Genomic DNA, 17,585 nt, shown 5'->3' with positions numbered 1-17,585 from the left:
CTTTACTATATTATTCAAAACTTTGTTCCTTACCAAAGCATTCCACCTGGGGATGTGTTTTCCTTCCTTGATGGGCCATACTTTTTTCAGAACGGACGATTTGCCATTGCTTCTTTTGGCCTTCATGTCCAGGCGCAATTGGATGAAGAGGGTCGTCCTTTGATAACATTGCAGAATCCACTGATCAGCCCATCTCACCATGGCTTATTACAGTCCCCAAATGTGACCTTTTTTTAAGTCATCTGAGAAAGGCAGATACTCCCAATTGGAAATACCGTCTTGTATTTACTGAATGTCTTTCGAACAATCTTTCCATTCCAATTTATATGGATGGTTCCAAATCAGGTAACTCTGTGGGCTCTGCCATGGTTTGTTTTGGTTTGGTGGTTGCGCGCAGAATCCCCTCTACAGCTTCTGTGTTCACTGCTGAACTGTACGCCATTTCTCTTGTCCTGGATCACGTAAAAGCTAAGCAGTACTCCAACTGCACTATTTATGCTGACTTGCTTAGTTCTCTACTGACCCTGTAATTGCTTCATATTTGTTTACACTTTGTTCTTGCTGATATTCAAAACCAACTGGCCCATTTCTCTATGACATCTGCTTCTATCCAGTTTTTCGGGATACCAGGCCACGTTGGTATTTGCGGGAACGAGCTCACCGGGCACCGCAGCTAAATCTATCTGCTTTGGCACTATCACTGCTGTGCCTGTTCTATACATGGACTATGGTCCTGTATTCAAGGTTCGTTTCCATGCCAGTTGGCAATCGATTTGGAGTGAGCAACATGAAAACAAGCTTTTCCAAATAAAACCCTATATTGGACTTTGGCTCTCTTGCTTCTGTAAGGATTGGAAAGAGAGTTGTTCTAACTAGACTAAGCATTGGTCACAGTTTTTTAACTCATTGTTTTTTTTTATCTGGGACTGACACACCAGTGTGTTGTCTGTGTAACACTCAGGTCACAATAAGCCACATTTTACTGTCTTGCTGTTGTTGTGACTCACTCTCAACAACAGCACCATTTTAAACATGTTTTGTCCCAAAATGTATTTATCCATAACGTTAGACTCTGTTATTGGTGATGGTGACACGGTCCACCTTGGAAATGTTTTTGGTTTTTAAAGACCATTAATCATTTTAATGCTTTTTAAGTTTTTACATTAGACTTTTTTAATGTTATTCCCTATTAAGAATCAAAGTCCATTTAGTTTGATTTGATATTAGAAAATGGCCATGACATTAAATAACTTCAAACCAGAACTGGAAAGGCCATCTTCAGGTGACTGACAGTGGTTTTTGAACTTATCTGTTAGTCTTCCTGGTGAGTTATGATAATTACAGTTATGCTACAGAAAGTCCTTTACAACTTGTATTACTGTAGTTTTTCTCTTATCGCTATAGATAAGATGTAAACATTGGTTTTAATGCTATTTATATTTTTTTAAACTTTGTTTTGTTTTACCTCAATTTCCTTTTATGAATTTTACTAAATTTACTTTAACTTTTTACCAGATGTTTGGTGCAGATAGCCTAGCTGCTTTATGCTTTAAAACACCAAACCAACCATCAAACCAGTCTTCTACTGTAGTACCACAAGGATATGCTTCAGTAACTCCCATGAAGGAGTTGTATAAGGTCTTTCACTGTAGTACCATAAGGATTTGCTTCAGTATTAACTCTATTCAAGACATTCTAAAAGGTCTTCCACATTAGTACTTCAAGGATGTGCTGCTATAGTAACTTCCCTGAAGAAGTTCTATATGGTCTTCCACTGTATCACCACAAGGATATGCTTTAGTACTAACTTGCATGAAGGAGTTCTATAAGGTCTTCCACTATAGTACCACAAGGATGTGCTTTAGTACTAGCTCCTATGAGGGAGTTCTATAAGGTCTTTCACTGTAGTACCACAAGGGTATGCTTCAGTATTAACTGCCCTGAAGAAGTTCTGTAAGGTCTTTGACTGTAGTACCACAATGATGTGATTCAGAACTAACTCCAATGAAGGACTTCTATGAGGTATTCCACTGTAATACCATGTTTACATGACATTCATTGATTTAAATTCATTAGTATCATGATGTTTATTAGACTGTGCAAAACATTCTTGACTGGATTTTATGACACTTGCTGTTGCTATTATAGTGTTTATTGGAGCACACCAATGTAGTGAACCTCTACAGGTGATATAAAATTGAAATGTGTTTAGTATTTTATGATATAGTTAACCAAAGGAAAAAAGATAATTAATTATTTCTTCATTGATTACTAATAATGATACTTTAGTTTTAAGTTTATTATTGTTTCTCAAACATTTCTATCTCTGTTTCACTCAATCACAGAGAAGTTGGTCTTCTGTCCTGACCTTGATCCTGTAAGCCATGCTGAACACAAGGTTAAAATTGGCCTGGAACAAAAATATGGTCAGTTTCCTCAAGGCACTGAAGTGACCTATACGTGTTCGGGTAATAACTTCTTGATGGGTTTTGACACCTTAAAATGTAACCCTGATGGGTCTTGGTCAGGATCACAGCCATCCTGTGTTAAAGGTAAAATATTTAATTAAAACTTCAGTAGTGTCAATATTGTATTTGTGATTTTATTTTGTTGATAATTCTGTAATAAATTTTAATGATTGGATTCGTTTTGTAGAAAAAAGTTTAATTTGTTGGACTTAAATGTTTTTAGAATTCAGTCCTGAAAAGAACAAATAACATATCTTGTAGTGATATCATAACTGATGCCAGTGTTATGTTTTGTGAACTACTGAAAGCAGCATATTGTATCTAGTGTCTGTGTTTCATTTCTAATTAGTGGCAGACAGAGAGGTTGACTGTGACAGTAAAGCTGTAGACTTCTTGGATGATGTTGGTGAACCTGTCAGGTAATCGTAAAGATATGTTTCTTATAAAACGAGATAACATTGTATTACTTACATACTTTAAGAAATGTGCTGTCATTTATTTATATTTATGAATCACCTTTCTGAGACTAAGTCTATTATCCTTGTGGACGTATTGTATCAGTAATATCATAACTTAACATTTCTAATTAATTCATTATTTGATACACTGTTTTGTGTAACAGTTAATTAATTGTCTGTACCTCAAGATGGCTGGTATGGGTATTAAAATAAAGTAGAGAATAACATTTTGACCTTTTAAGGTCATCATCAGATTAACAAAAAGACAAATTAAATGTGTGCAACTACACTTTTCTGTATTATAATTAATTCATTATCTGGTACTCAACTGTTTGTTACCGTTAATCAGTTGTCTGATACACTATTATATGTCACAGGTTAATCCATTGTCCAGTATACTTTCTATACTGTGTATTGTTTCTTTAGGATCCACTGTCCTGCTGGCTGTTCTTTGACAGCTGGTACTGTGTGGGGTACAGCCATATACCACGAACTTTCCTCAGTGTGTCGTGCAGCCATCCATGCTGGCAAGCTTCCAAACTCTGGAGGGGCGGTGCATGTAGTGAACAATGGCCCCTACTCGGACTTTCTGGGTAGTGACCTGAATGGGATAAAATCGGAAGAGTAGGTTTATCGTTCCGATTCTTTGTGTTATTGAACTGTTCCTTTAATTCTATGTCGGATAACCTACCATTCAAGAACATCAAATCGGCAGTAACATTTCATCTAATCTGAAAATAACTATTGTATGAGGTTACTATTTCTGGTAATATCATCTAAGATAAATACTACTATAATGAGTCATACAGTGACTGGTATGCTCAATAATAATTTGAACACTATACAGTTAAGTTTCTTCTTTACAAAAATTGATGACGGAAAGAGAATTCTCTACAGATTTAGGTACAGTTGTATAATTTAAACAATATTTTGTCTCCCTAGTGGGACAGTGGTAAGTCTAGGGATAAATAAGAGTTAAAAAAAATTGTTGCTCATGGTGGACATAGCACTGTGTACCTTTTGTGCTTAATTACACATAAATGATATAATGGTTTATAATGGTTGGGGGGGGAAGTATTGTAAATTTCTCTGTGTCTCTGATGTCTGAGAAATTGTGCTTTTCTGTGTTATATAGAGATGAGTAATTTAGAAACAGTATTATGATTTTTCTATAAAACCATTCATTTAATTGTAACTCATGTGACATACTATGTTTGGAGTGAAAATAACGTTTCATTGAAATTAACACGGAACTTGCTATTTCATGTTAGTGTTTGCTTACATTACAAATATCGAAAACTCTTAAAAATACACGTATAGGGAAATAATTATATACACTTCCATATATGTGTGTGGTGAGGTGTAGAAGTTAATTATGTACAATACACTTGTATCTAAGTGTATTGTACATATATATTCACGTGTTTTAAGGTATAGAAGGTAGTTATACGCACTTATGTATATATGCGTGTTTAGATATGAGAACTAATTATATTCTGCTTAACAAATTCAATGATATCTGATGTTTAGTGATGTATACATTCTTGATATATACAAGAATAGACAACTACAAAACGTATCTTAGAGAAATGAGTTAAAACATTACATACTTAAGATATTTGGGATTGGCTAACTGTATCAAAGATGTTACAGGGAGATATGATGTGCTGGCCAACACGTGGTAAATGATATTTAACTACTCAAAATGAATGGTGATGCACATAGGTTTTCTCAATTAAAGTTATTGCTGTAATTTAAATGGAAACACATTAAATACTGTCATTGAGGAAAAAGATCTTGGTTTTGTCATAAAAAAACCCACTTAAGTCATATAAACAATGTATTGTAGCTAGGAATAAGGCTAATTGAATTTTAAGTAGCATCTGAAGAAATATTGAATACAAGATAAGTAACATTATTGGTTGACTATATAAATCACTTGTGAGGCTGCATTTAGAGTACTGCCCAGTTTTTAGCTCCCTTTCTCAAGAAGAACATTGAATTCTTGGAGAAGGTTCAGAGAAGAGCCACTAGGAAGGTGGAATTGTCCTATCAGGAGAGATTTAAAATCTCTAAACTTGTTTTCTGTGGAGAGATAAAGGGTCAGAGGGGATTTCATTAAGGTGTTTATAATTATTAAGGATACTGATGGTATAGATTTATCTAACTTTTTGTATTTAGAAGTGAAAACGATAGGACAAAGAGTCATAAATTAAAATTTTGTTAGCGTAAGATTTGTCTGCAATTTAGAAAGTATTACTTTTGAAAACAAGGTGATTGGTTTTTAGAATGATTGGATGAATACATGAGTGGTAAAGGATGGTGAGGTAGTTATAGTTGGGAGCTGGAAGGGACATCCAAAAACAGATTGCAGAATTCAGTTTGTTTTTGGTATAAAGATGAACCTCAGAACCATAGCCGAGAATGGTACTGACCAAGCTATATATTTATTATTAACACCTTTTCAAGCCTAACTTTCTGCACTCTACTATTCACTTGTGTATCAATTAACTCATAAAAATGAAAATTAGTGAAAGGTTATTTTTGCTGTAATTTACATAATGTTTAAAATGAAATGTTTAAATTATATCTAAACCACCTTTTAATGGACAGTTCACAGGTCTAAATTGAAAATATGGTATACAAAAGAATATTTCAATAGTTTCACTTCTTTTCAGGTCGAAGACTCAAACTCGAAGTTTCCGATTTGATTATGTCAGTTTACCAGCAAGTAAATCAGGTAATTTTAGAAAACTGTTTAGTGTTCTGTTTAAGATAACCCAAGCAAACCAAAGTTGTTTATGGGACCTAAACAGCTAATAGAAATAATGTATTTTATTTCTCCCTACAAATATGAAATCTGATGATGAAAAACACACTTTTTATATAGTAAAGCAAGAAAGTTTCTTTCAGTACCTTTCTACAAACTTTACTGTCCATAACTATGATATATTGTAGTTACAACCTCATTATCGATTATACTTCTTAACATATGTTACATGTGTTTGTCTTCGATAACTTGTTAACCATATTTCTGTGATTGATTCTATAGGAAAGTTTTCATGTGAATTCACATAAATTGTTCACATAAATACATAAAAGCTGTTCCTAATTAACTACCAGAAATTTGTATGTTTAGTTTCAGTAAGTTGTAATTTTATGACTATTTTTTGCTATAACCACAGAAACAGGTAGTCTTAAAAATGTGCAATGATCCACATACTTCATAGCTACATGTGTTTTATCAAGTAGGGTAGTATGATATAAACATTGTGCTTTACATACCTACATGTGTTTTATTGAAGAAATTCGAACTAGATAACTATTGTTTCTTTATACACTTATGAGTGCTTTATCAAGGAGAGACATACAGGATGAATGTTGTGTTTTATATGGCTAAGTGTGTTTTATCAAGGAGTAACATACTGGATAAATTTTGTGTTTTTTCAAGGAGAGAAATATAGGATAAACTATGTTTTATATAGCTACATGTGTTTTATAAAGGAAAGACATACTGGATAAACATTGTTTTATATGCCTAAGTGTGTTTTATCCAAGAGTGTTGTATTATCAAAATATCGTAAACATTGAAACAAGATAGTGTTAACCTTCCTGTCTGTTAGCAGCAACTGCTTATCATAGTAATAGTGAAATTAGTTCAGGTAGTTATGTATAAACCTTATATTTAGGCTGCTATCAGCTAAAACTGGTTTCCATCTCGTGTCTTCTTTTAGGATGTCCTGATGGATGGTTTGAGGTAGAAGAGAACTGTGTGTACGTTACATCAAAACAGAGAGCCTGGGAAAGAGCTCAAGGTGTGTGTACCAATATGGCTGCTCGTCTCGCTGTGCTAGACAAAGACGTAATTCCAAGTTCTTTGACTGAGACTCTACGAGGGAAAGGTACTGATAATGCTACTGCAACCTAAGTTGACTTTAGTCTAAGATATCTCATGTCAATTGTTGACTTGCTACTCTTACTTTATTGTAATAAAACTGTTATAAAGTATTAAGCCTTATTTCTTTTATTACTGTTTAAAGTATACTACAAGGGTTACACCTAAAAGGAAATTTTTCTATCTGATAATTTCATAAAAAGTGGATGTTCTGTAATTAGCTTTAAATGTGTTACGGAAACAAAGAACTTTGATTTTCATCTGCTGGTTAATACCCATCTGGTTTTTAATTCCTGCAAGGAGGTTCTGTGGTCTTATAAAAAAAAAAAATAGACAAATACCTTTTTGAATATGTTTGAAAACTTTTATGTTTGCTCAACAGAGACTAAAATTTGAATAATTGATATCTTTGACTGGTTAAAATTGTACACAGTTATCATCACTCATTGAAAAATTATCAAATAGGTACAAGTGTTCACTTTTAAAATAGCATCATAAACTATTGCAGTTGAAGCAAAAGTACCTGTCCCCATTGATGGGAAAAGTTAATCTACAAGATGAAATTATTTCATGGACTTTAAAAAGGTTAATTGTGTTACACTCTTGGTTTCACTGAGAACCATGTCTTTGAACAACTTATACCATCCACTGTAGAAAATAATTGTTGAGTTTTTCAGTCGTACTAAGAACCATTTGATAATAACATACAGTAAATCTACAGTTTTATTCTGTACATTACATTTTGAAATATAAGTTATAGTGTGATTAATTCCTAATAATTTAGTGTAGAATATCCTGTTTATAAAACAAAAGTTGAGCATCAATATTATTCATGTCTGTTCTCCCCTAATTTCAAGAGTGAATATTGAGATTTGCTTGTGTACTTAGTGCAGGAAGTAGCCACCGTAAACAGGAGACAGATGAATGCTGGGACAAACACTGTGGTTTGCAATATATATGTATAAAAGAAATACTTATACGAAGTCATTCATGAGGTCTGAAAAACACAGGTTCAAGGAGTCATAATATAAAGTGATACAAAACAAAGCTTATCACTGAAGAAAAAACAGTCCATGTTTTGAAAGAGCTTGGGTTATATGGTTTTTTAAATTGGTTTATATATGAAGTGATTGAAATTAACATGATCAGAAAGGTTAGGGTATTTGAGTGTTTGTTGCTAAGTGCACAGCTAGACAATGGGCTATCTGTAATGCCCACCATAAGCATCAAAGTCTGGTTTTTAGCATGAGCCCTAAGATTTGCAGCTGAGCCACAGACTACATGAAATAACATTCTCAACTAATACAGAACATTATAAGTATACTTATTACTTAGATTCACTTAGGTTGTTATAAGATAAGTTTGTGGTTTAGACAACTACTGTTGAACTGTTTGAATAGTTATTTCAATTAGATTAGTTGGTTAGATACTGGTTAAGAAACTGGCTAATAAATAGTTTCTCTATAGAATTGTTCTAATATTTTTTGTTGTGAATTTTGTAATATTTCATGGGGACATAATGTGGAGATGTATTAGAATATTTGTTGAATGTGTGTAGTGTTGACTAGCTACTTTCTCTCCACTCTAACACTGCTAAATTGGGAACATTTTTGTTTGTTTGGGTGGGGAAGGGGGTCAAATGGGGAGCATCTAGTGCAGTTAACCCTCTAGCAGGTTTGTGTGAAATTTAAGACCAAACTAAACTAAGCTCTTGTTTAGTGTAAAAACAATAAAATACATACAGTATTCTCCACTGATCTTAAAATGAGACCAGTTCATTATATTCTTCTATAGTTTAAAGTAATTAGTAATACAGTTCCTAAGTTCTATGATGTCATTTAACATTTATTTAAAAAGTTAGACCTTCTGGAAATGAAGAGAACATTATTGAAAGTAATAATACAGATTTAGTCTGTGGGGTTCTGTTGCTTAGGATGCTCAAATTGCAACCTGCAGGTTTTGGGTTTGAACTCCATCATTACAGATGCTCGTTCTTTCAACCACAGGGCCGTTATAAAGTGACAGCCAATCTCACTATTCAATGGTAAAGTGTCGCACAAGATTTGGTGGTGTGTGATGTACACCATCTTCCCTCTCTCTAGTCTATCACTTCAAAGCAGTGAACTTCAAAGTAAAACTATGAGTTTTAGGAAGTTTTAATTTCTAAATTGCAATAAAATACTACCAGCATCATAAGGAAATGAAAACAATAATGACACATAACATATGAAAAGTGAATAAAATTATCCAAAGATATGAAGCCTAACTTACAAATGTATTATGAAACAGAAAAGAAAAGGTAAGTAATATATAATAAGGCATCACAGTAACATTATCAATGTCTAACTCAAGAGACAGAAGCACGTTGTCTCCTGGTATCCATTTTTAAACTACATATTTTGATTGACTTACTGTGTAAACGTCAACGAATCTGTTGGAGGTCTCTCTAGGATTAAAAATGTGTTCCAGTAAAGCAATAGTTTATATTTATTATAATGTTGTTTTTTTACAAGTATACCCCTTTGCTCAGCAGTAACTCTGAAGGCTTATAATGCAATAAACCTGCTTTCAATAATTAAGATGTATGTACCTCTTACAACCCATTGTGTAGTTTGGTGCTAATAGAAAAATATTTACCCAATTATAAAGATTATTTGTTTGAATAAAAACGAATATACTTATTAAAACACAATAATAACAGAATGGGTTAAACTTGTATCTGTGTGTGTGTGTACATTTTAATGAAGTTAAAAGAACTGTATTAAATACAACAGATCCAAACCTTTGTTTAATTATTAGTTATAGAATTAAAAAAAACAAGCCAAAACAAAGATAAACAACTGCAGACAGTTGTGGGAAGGTGACTGTTCTCCCAAGTAAAGAAGAAAAAATTAATTGAAATAAAAATGAGAAAAAGAAAGTGAGGAAAAGAGGTACTGTCATTTGGGGTTAAGTAAGTTGAAAACTTACCTCTTGAAGTTAGCATTTCAGCCCCCACTGTGGTAGAGAGCCACTAATTGACAGCACAGCAAGTGAGCTATAACAACATGAGGCGTTTTGCCCAACTATCCAAATAATACTGTGCTAGTTTGCAGCCAGTGAAGGGTGATATAGATGTGGGATTTTGTGGGCTCAATTGAGCACCCACATCTTGCTCTCCTAATTTCCATATCTATTGCTACTCTTATTTCTTATTTGAGACTGGCAAATGGGGGATTAAGAATGATAGATGGTGTATCCCCATTGCAGTGTGGGTCTTACTTCAGCAGTCACCTCCAAGACCCAGAGTACATTTTATAATCCCACATTATAGCTTGTATCCTGGGATCTTTTCAATTAGTGCAGCATTTTTTCAAATTTATTTTTGTTTCAGCTTGTTTTTTACATTATAACACACATATATACACAAAAAAACACTATCAACTAGTTTGTACAACATTTTAGGTGTTTAAAGACATTTTACATTTCCCAAATAATATGGCTGTTCCTTCTCTGTGACAAAATGCTAACCCTAATTGTCATATAGTTAGTTACTATACTACAATTAGTGTTAATAACTGAGCTGTGAAACTTTTCCTGGTTAGGGTTAACAACCACATGGATAGGATTGCACAGACTAGATGCTGAGAATCCCTTTGTTTGGGAGCTAATGGATCGTAGTAATGTGGTTCTGAATGATAACCTAACATTCTGGGGCTCTGGAGAACCTGCAAAAGAAACTAATTGTGTATATCTGGACATCCAAGATCAGCTGCAGTCTGTATGGAAAACCAAGTCATGTTTTCAGCCCTCAAGCTTTGCTTGCATGATGGATTTGTCAGACAGAAATAAAGGTATTCCTCAAAAACATTTGGTAATATATTATGGTAATCAAAGTATTCATGTTTGGTATATGACTTGGTAAAAACAGTTCTGTAAAAGTTATATAATAAGATATTGTTGGTTTTATCATACCATTCAGCAGTATAAAGATATTCTCATGATATGTGTACTTGGTATACTATTTCATATCGTTACTCCCTATAAACAACACAATTAGATATTGTTAGATGCTGTTTGCATACACAGTGGTTATTTTCCACTTGCAAGTACAAATTATAAATAGTGAATATTTGATATTTTATCTTCATATTCTCCAAAATCATTAAATTCTATATTCTTGCTAATATCTAACAATTTGAAAATATCTTACTTTTTGTTTTCAGTCCTTTTTAATTCACCATATGGTAACCTAAATTAGTTTAGGTCTGTAAATAATATTATGCCATTGTGACTAATTTATTATTTGATATTATACAGCAGACTAACTGCTAAATTATTACATGTTGCAGATTTCTTTTGACTTCATCAAAGGTAAAACTGAAAATATAATCTGTGCCGTAGAAGCTTAATGCATTCTTTGATTAGTTCTACACTCTGCACAGTTTCCCCTATTCAAGGTTCCTCAGCTAAGCTTGCAGCAGCAGATGAAAGAAATATAGTTAGGCCTCTCATATAACCTCTAAGTTACAACTGTATTTTCAAATTTATCTTCGGAGAAAAGTGTAATATAACCTGAAAAACTCTTAGTTTGTTCTTATATTATTTGAACCTTGATAGGTCAAGGTTAAGAGTTTATAATGTGATGGGTGCAGTCCAAAGAGCCCACTGTCTCTTTGCACTTAACAACAAATAAACAAATATTAATAGTTGCTTGAAACCGTAAGAAATATAATACTACTTTCAAATGATTTACTTTTTAGTATTATTGGATCTGCAGAAATATTACCATAATGTTTAAATGTTTTTCAATCAAAGAAGATGATGAATTTAATTTTGACATTTCTAGCCAAATGCGATGACCCTGGACCACTGGAAAATGGACACGCCACACTTCATGGACAAAGTATTGATGGGTTCTATGCTGGTTCTTCTATAAGGTACAGCTGTGAGGTTCTCCACTACCTCAGTGGAACTGAGACCGTAACTTGTACAACAAATGGCACATGGAGTGCTCCTAAACCTCGATGTATCAAAGGTATAAAACATTTACTATATCTGTTGGGAAATAATGTGTTGTCAGTTATGAATAAACATAAAACCTATTTTAACAGTAATTTAGTGACAATATTATGTAACACTTGTAGTGTATTAACATTATGCAACTTGTAGCTTATTGACAGTGTTATGTAACTTGTAGTTTGTTAACAATGTTACGTAACCTCAATACCTTTATTTTTCTGATGTTTTAAAGGTCTGATAATTCACCTTTTTGTTAAAGTGTTGTTGTTTTTTTTACAGTCATCACCTGCCAAAGCCCTCCTGTACCATCATATGGTTCTGTGGAAGTCAAACCCCCAAGTAGGACAAACTCAATCAGCCGTATTGGGTTACCATTATCAAGGTGTCTTTTTGTTTATTGTTGCTTTATTCTGTTTTTCTCCTTGAGTGATTCAGTGTAGTGTTTACTGATTGTTTGAATCTGTAACACATGAAAATCAGAATGTTCTAGTGGCTACCGACTGTGTAACTTTGTATTAAGTATATGTATTATATTTAGTAGTGATACTGAAATGTGACGTCTGGCACCTTGATCCATACTCAGAGGTCATCACAGTCCATTTCTTTATGTGTGGTTATTCTGCAACTGATGACCATTCGTTTTCTGCATTGTTATTTACACAACTTTTCCCTGCTGGCTCCCAATAATCCATCTGCTCCAGTTTGAACAGTCTGACTCCACATAAATCCATAGGTAACTTGACTCACATGTGTTTGTACTGGACTTTGACTGGTATCTTTTACACTTTTGCCTGGGAAATATGGAGTGCTTTTTTCACTGACTTTTGTGTTCATTAATGCTTATCTGTTACAAGATACAGTATTTTGCTTATCGTAGTAGGTGCATGACTTGTTTTAGAGCTCTAACTAGTTAGTCCTATTGTCCCAAGTTGATCCACATTCCTTTATTTTCCATTAAGTTAAAGAGAGATCCCCATCTTGGAAATTCTGTATTAAATATGTCAACACATCTTTATGAATTGAGTGTATGAATGTTTTCTGTCAGAAAGGGAAGTTTTATATATACATATGTATATCCATCCCCAAAATGATAAAAATTTTAGTTACATCACATTATTTATGAAATGCAAATTATGACCAAATGTAGTTTTGATACATTTCATTCCATTGTGACTATATTGACAGTGGTTGCCACGTGCCTAGCCGATTTGTATGGCCAGAGTCGTTTTAATATCAAATATACATAACTGTAATTGAAGTGTCAAATTCATTTGAAATCTACATCTGCAGCCTTTAATAAATGTCGTATACTTGAAATCCATTCTGATGTATTTCATTTGTAAATGAGTTGTAAATCAACAGTCTAAAAGGTTAATGCTAGCTGCTGCTTTTTCAATAACCTAGGTTGCCACGGTTACCCCCTCCCATTAGCCAGAGCAGCCAAACCTCCTCCAAAACCTAGATCCTCACAACCCTCTACTGTGGACTTGGCTTCTAAAGTTAAACTACCTGAAGGTCATTACCGGGTAGGGTCTCGAGCCATTTACACGTGCGAGTCGAGATACTACGAACTACTTGGATCTCAAGGCAGAAGATGTGAATCCAATGGAAACTGGAGTGGTCGGCCAGCTAGCTGTATTCCAGGTAATGTTTATTTTTAACGATGTTTACCTTAAACAGGTTCCAGAAAATGGCAAACATTTCCTCTTAGTTTATCAGAAAAAATTTCTAGACTGTTAATTTCGCCATTGCATTGAGCCTCATTTATCAATGCTGAGAGAAATAACAGCAGACCAATAAGATAACCTTACATAGCCTGCTCTTTATCTCAGTATTTAAGAACTGTGCTGATGTTAAGAAGGTTGATAAATCATGAGCCACAACTGTGGTTCTTGGGCCTGAGGGTCACAGATTCAAATCCCCATTGTGCCAAACAATCATGGGGTCATTATAATGTGATGGTCAGTTTCACTATTCATTGATAAAAGATTATATCCCAAGAGTTTGTGTTGGGTGGTGATGGTTAGCTGCCTTCCATCTAATCTTACACTGCTAAATTACGAATGATTAGCGAATATAGCATTCATGTAGTTTTGCACAAAATTAAAAAACAAACAAATAGACAGTGGTTCTTAATAGAGATCACAAGGAATTGCATAAAACCCTAATAGAACTTTTGGGTAAAAGGCACCTTAAACAGTAAAGAATCAGTTCCAAGAACACATTAAAACCTCTACCATTGACTGCTACGGCTATACACATATAAAAATGCACATGAACATCATACACGTTAGGCTTACAAGGAAAAGAAAATCTACACAGTCTGGGCCCTTTGCATTTCTTTTTGTTATTGTTACTATAATTATTATTGTTTTGCTAGCCTACACCCAAAACATTTTGGTATATTGTACCAAAAACATTTGTACAGTACTAAATGAAATAAGGGTATTGAAAATCTGAGAAACATCAAAATTTAGTGTAAATGATGTTATTATTACCCCTTGAAGTTAGCTTTCTTACATTTATCCATTGTTTCTTTAAAATCTTAAGTACAGGGTGAAAAAAGAATTACCAACCAATAATAGATAAACAGTAGATGACTGTAACATATAAATGCTGAATATTTTGTACATTATACAATCGATGTCTTTAGGGAGGCAACCCTTATATTATGTGTGAAGTGAATGAATAAAAAACATCATTCCACATAACATTAAATTTGTTATACACCTTCATAAAATATTTTCTTTAACAGATACAAAGGTCTGTTTAAAGTTACGTTTTAAGTGTGTATGTTTTATTTAGTGAAACAATTATGCACACTTAGTGGGAGTTGTGTCTTAGTCTAGATATTATTTTTGTTCATTTCCATGTATTATACATAAAAATTTGTTTCTCATTGTTTATACATTTCCAGTTTGTGGACGGTCAGACTCTCCTCGTTCTCCTTTCATCTGGCATGGGAATTCTACAGAAATAGGTCAGTGGCCGTGGCAGGCAGGAATCTCTCGATGGCTTGCAGACCACAATATGTGGTTTCTCCAGTGTGGAGGATCCCTATTGAATGAGAAATGGATCGTCACTGCTGCCCACTGTGTCACCTACTCTGCTACTGCTGAGATAATTGATCCCAGTCAGTTTAAAATCTATCTGGGCAAGTACTACCGTGATGACAGTAGAGACGATGACTACGTACAAGTAAGAGAGGTGAGGTGTTCTCAGTAAAGGAACTGACACACACAACAATTTGTTAGTCATAAATTGAAAACCAGATAAATTTTACATTGTTACTAAGTTACTGTATATATTTTTTCCTAGTCAAGAACACATATTTTAACTTAATGGTAAAATAATTTTATATTAGAAAGGAAAACAGTTTCAAGCCTTATTCTTTTTATTTATTTCCAAAAATTTCAAACACGACCAAGATAGGACCAATAATAATAATAATAATAATATAGAAGAAAGAATGATAAATTATAACACTTTCAAGTCAAAACCAGGGAACTAGTAGGGTGGCCCCCAACCATTGAATAACGACAACTTATATCAGATTAGTTGTTTTAATGTGGAACAACACCCAAAAATGGAAGTCCAAGGTTAATGTGGTTAGTGGTTTGTGATGATCTCCCTGAGGAACATTTTTCACTTTGGTGGCTTGACCACACACATGTGGCCCATGCTGTTATCTGATTCATTAACATGCCACAATAGCTGCAGAAAACATTTTATATTGATACAGAATTTGATTCATTTGTAGAGCTCTACATCTGTTGTATGTATAGGGTTCCATGGAAACAACACTGATCAAAACTGTATTTTACTCAACTGTAACTGTCCAAGTTTCAGATTCGTATGTAAAGACCAGCAGTTTACAAATTTTGTACAGAAAGAGTTTGGAAGGGAGAGAAATAAGATTTATTTCCAGTTGTTATATGTTGATTTTACAATCCACAATATTTCTACAGTTAGTGTTGATACCATGGCACTCCATGCTGGGCCTAATTGTTCCCAGAGCAGTCCCCTCTAGCTCTGAGGATTTCAACATCTCCCAATGATATCTTGTAGTCTTAGCAGAGCTTGGAGGTGAAAACTAAATATTTATTCCCAATCTCTGAGATTAAACTACCTGTCAACCAGCTAAGGATTCATTTTCTTTCATAACACAAGCTAAATATCATTTGAATAAATCATTAAAATCAAACAGATTTTGTAAATAAACACCAAGTTATATTCATATAGAACAGTGATTCCAAACCACCAATCCCTAGAAAGATTTCAGTTAATTCATAAGATGGTTGAGTGAAAGATGCGTGTTTTAAATACAGACAATAAAATATATTATTTTATAATGTAATTTAAATTTACTCTACAAAGTTGATATTTTAAAAGGTGTTCTGTGAAATTTTGGGATTGGTCTATGATTGAAAAAAACCATTAAAAATCAATTAAGAAATTTAAATTTATTTCAATATATATATTTTTTGAAGATACCGAAAGAATTATCTAAGAGTTCCAGAACACTTTATCATTATGCCAGTTGATAAAGCAGTGTGTAATTTTGGCTGTATATGTAAGAAATTATATTCCACAAATGTTAACCAATAGTAATACTTATACTTTTTGGTAAATGTACTTTTGTAATTAATTTTAGATATTGTGTTTGAATAATTCAGATAATTATTTTTGGGTAATTAAAAATGGTATTTCAGTTTTTGAATGTTTAAATAATTTAAGTATTTGAGGTACAACTGAACCTGTTTCTAATATGATTTTACTATACTGTATACTAAAATAGATTTGAAACATTTAATCAGAGTACTCAGTAATTGGCCTGGCATGGCCAGGTGGCTTAGGCATTCAACTCATAATTCGAGAGTCACAGGTTCGATTCGCTGTCACACCAAACATGCCTTTTCTGCAATTGGAGCATTATAATGTGACAGTCAATCTCACTATTTGTTGGTAAGAGAGTAGCCCAAGAGTTAGAGGTGGGTGGTGATGACTAGTTGCCTTTTCTCTAGTCTTACACTGCTGAATTAGGGACACCTAGTGCAGATAGCTCTCGTGTAGGTTTGCGTAAAATTCAAAACAAACAAACAAACTCATTAATCTGTTTAATAATGTTGTTGTTAATACAGAAATAGACATTCTAAAATTCAATGTAAAAATATACTTCATTTCTGTCTTTATAATAGTTACATTACTTTTAAGGAACAATTATATAGAAAACAGTGGTTATTCCATTGGTTGTTTTTTTATAGAAAAACCACATAGTACTGCCTGTTGAGTACACCGAGGGCTAATTTGTATTTGTTCTTTTATGAAAATTTATTTCTGAAACAGGTTTCAAATCCTACCTTATATATATACTTTTTTGATACATAGATGATTTAATTTCCATAAATAACTTATATTTTATATCCAAGTTAATATATCCCAAATAATTTGTAACAGAAAAAAACAATAACAAAGATGTACATGGTAATTATTTAGACTTGGACATTGTTATAGTAGAAGGCAAAAAAAAGCTGGATGTTTTTGATAACAGATGGGAATTTAATTTTTTCATTCTCAGTCTAACCATTCCAATAGTGGTATTTCATGTATGATGTGTCAGCTAAAGAGTGTGTTTTCTTATAGTAAAGCTACATCGGGTTGTCAGCTGAGACCACCGAAGGGAATCAAACCTCTGATTTGTATTTAGCATTGTAAATCCATAGACTTATCTCTGTAATAGCGGGAGACATCCGATAAAGAGGT

At 33.4% G+C, this 17,585-nt stretch overlaps 1 protein-coding gene across 1 annotated transcript in view; it reads left to right on the top strand.

The window, feature by feature from the left end:
* Positions 1 to 17,585, top strand: part of LOC143230603 (clotting factor C-like) — a 41,679-nt gene that overhangs the window by 19,309 nt on the left and 4,785 nt on the right. The window contains 11 exon segments of the mRNA XM_076464445.1: positions 2,346 to 2,552; positions 2,818 to 2,887; positions 3,353 to 3,550; positions 5,605 to 5,666; positions 6,661 to 6,828; positions 10,406 to 10,654; positions 11,650 to 11,838; positions 12,102 to 12,204; positions 13,227 to 13,239; positions 13,241 to 13,466; positions 14,740 to 15,029. Coding sequence (XP_076320560.1) covers positions 2,346 to 2,552; positions 2,818 to 2,887; positions 3,353 to 3,550; positions 5,605 to 5,666; positions 6,661 to 6,828; positions 10,406 to 10,654; positions 11,650 to 11,838; positions 12,102 to 12,204; positions 13,227 to 13,239; positions 13,241 to 13,466; positions 14,740 to 15,029 — 1,775 coding nt within the window.

The sequence above is a fragment of the Tachypleus tridentatus genome, chromosome 10 (assembly GCF_004210375.1).
Source record: "Tachypleus tridentatus isolate NWPU-2018 chromosome 10, ASM421037v1, whole genome shotgun sequence".
Classification (NCBI taxonomy): Eukaryota; Metazoa; Arthropoda; class Merostomata; order Xiphosura; family Limulidae; genus Tachypleus; species Tachypleus tridentatus.
Note: the sequence above shows the minus strand (reverse complement) of the source record. Positions and strands in the feature narration are given on the sequence as shown.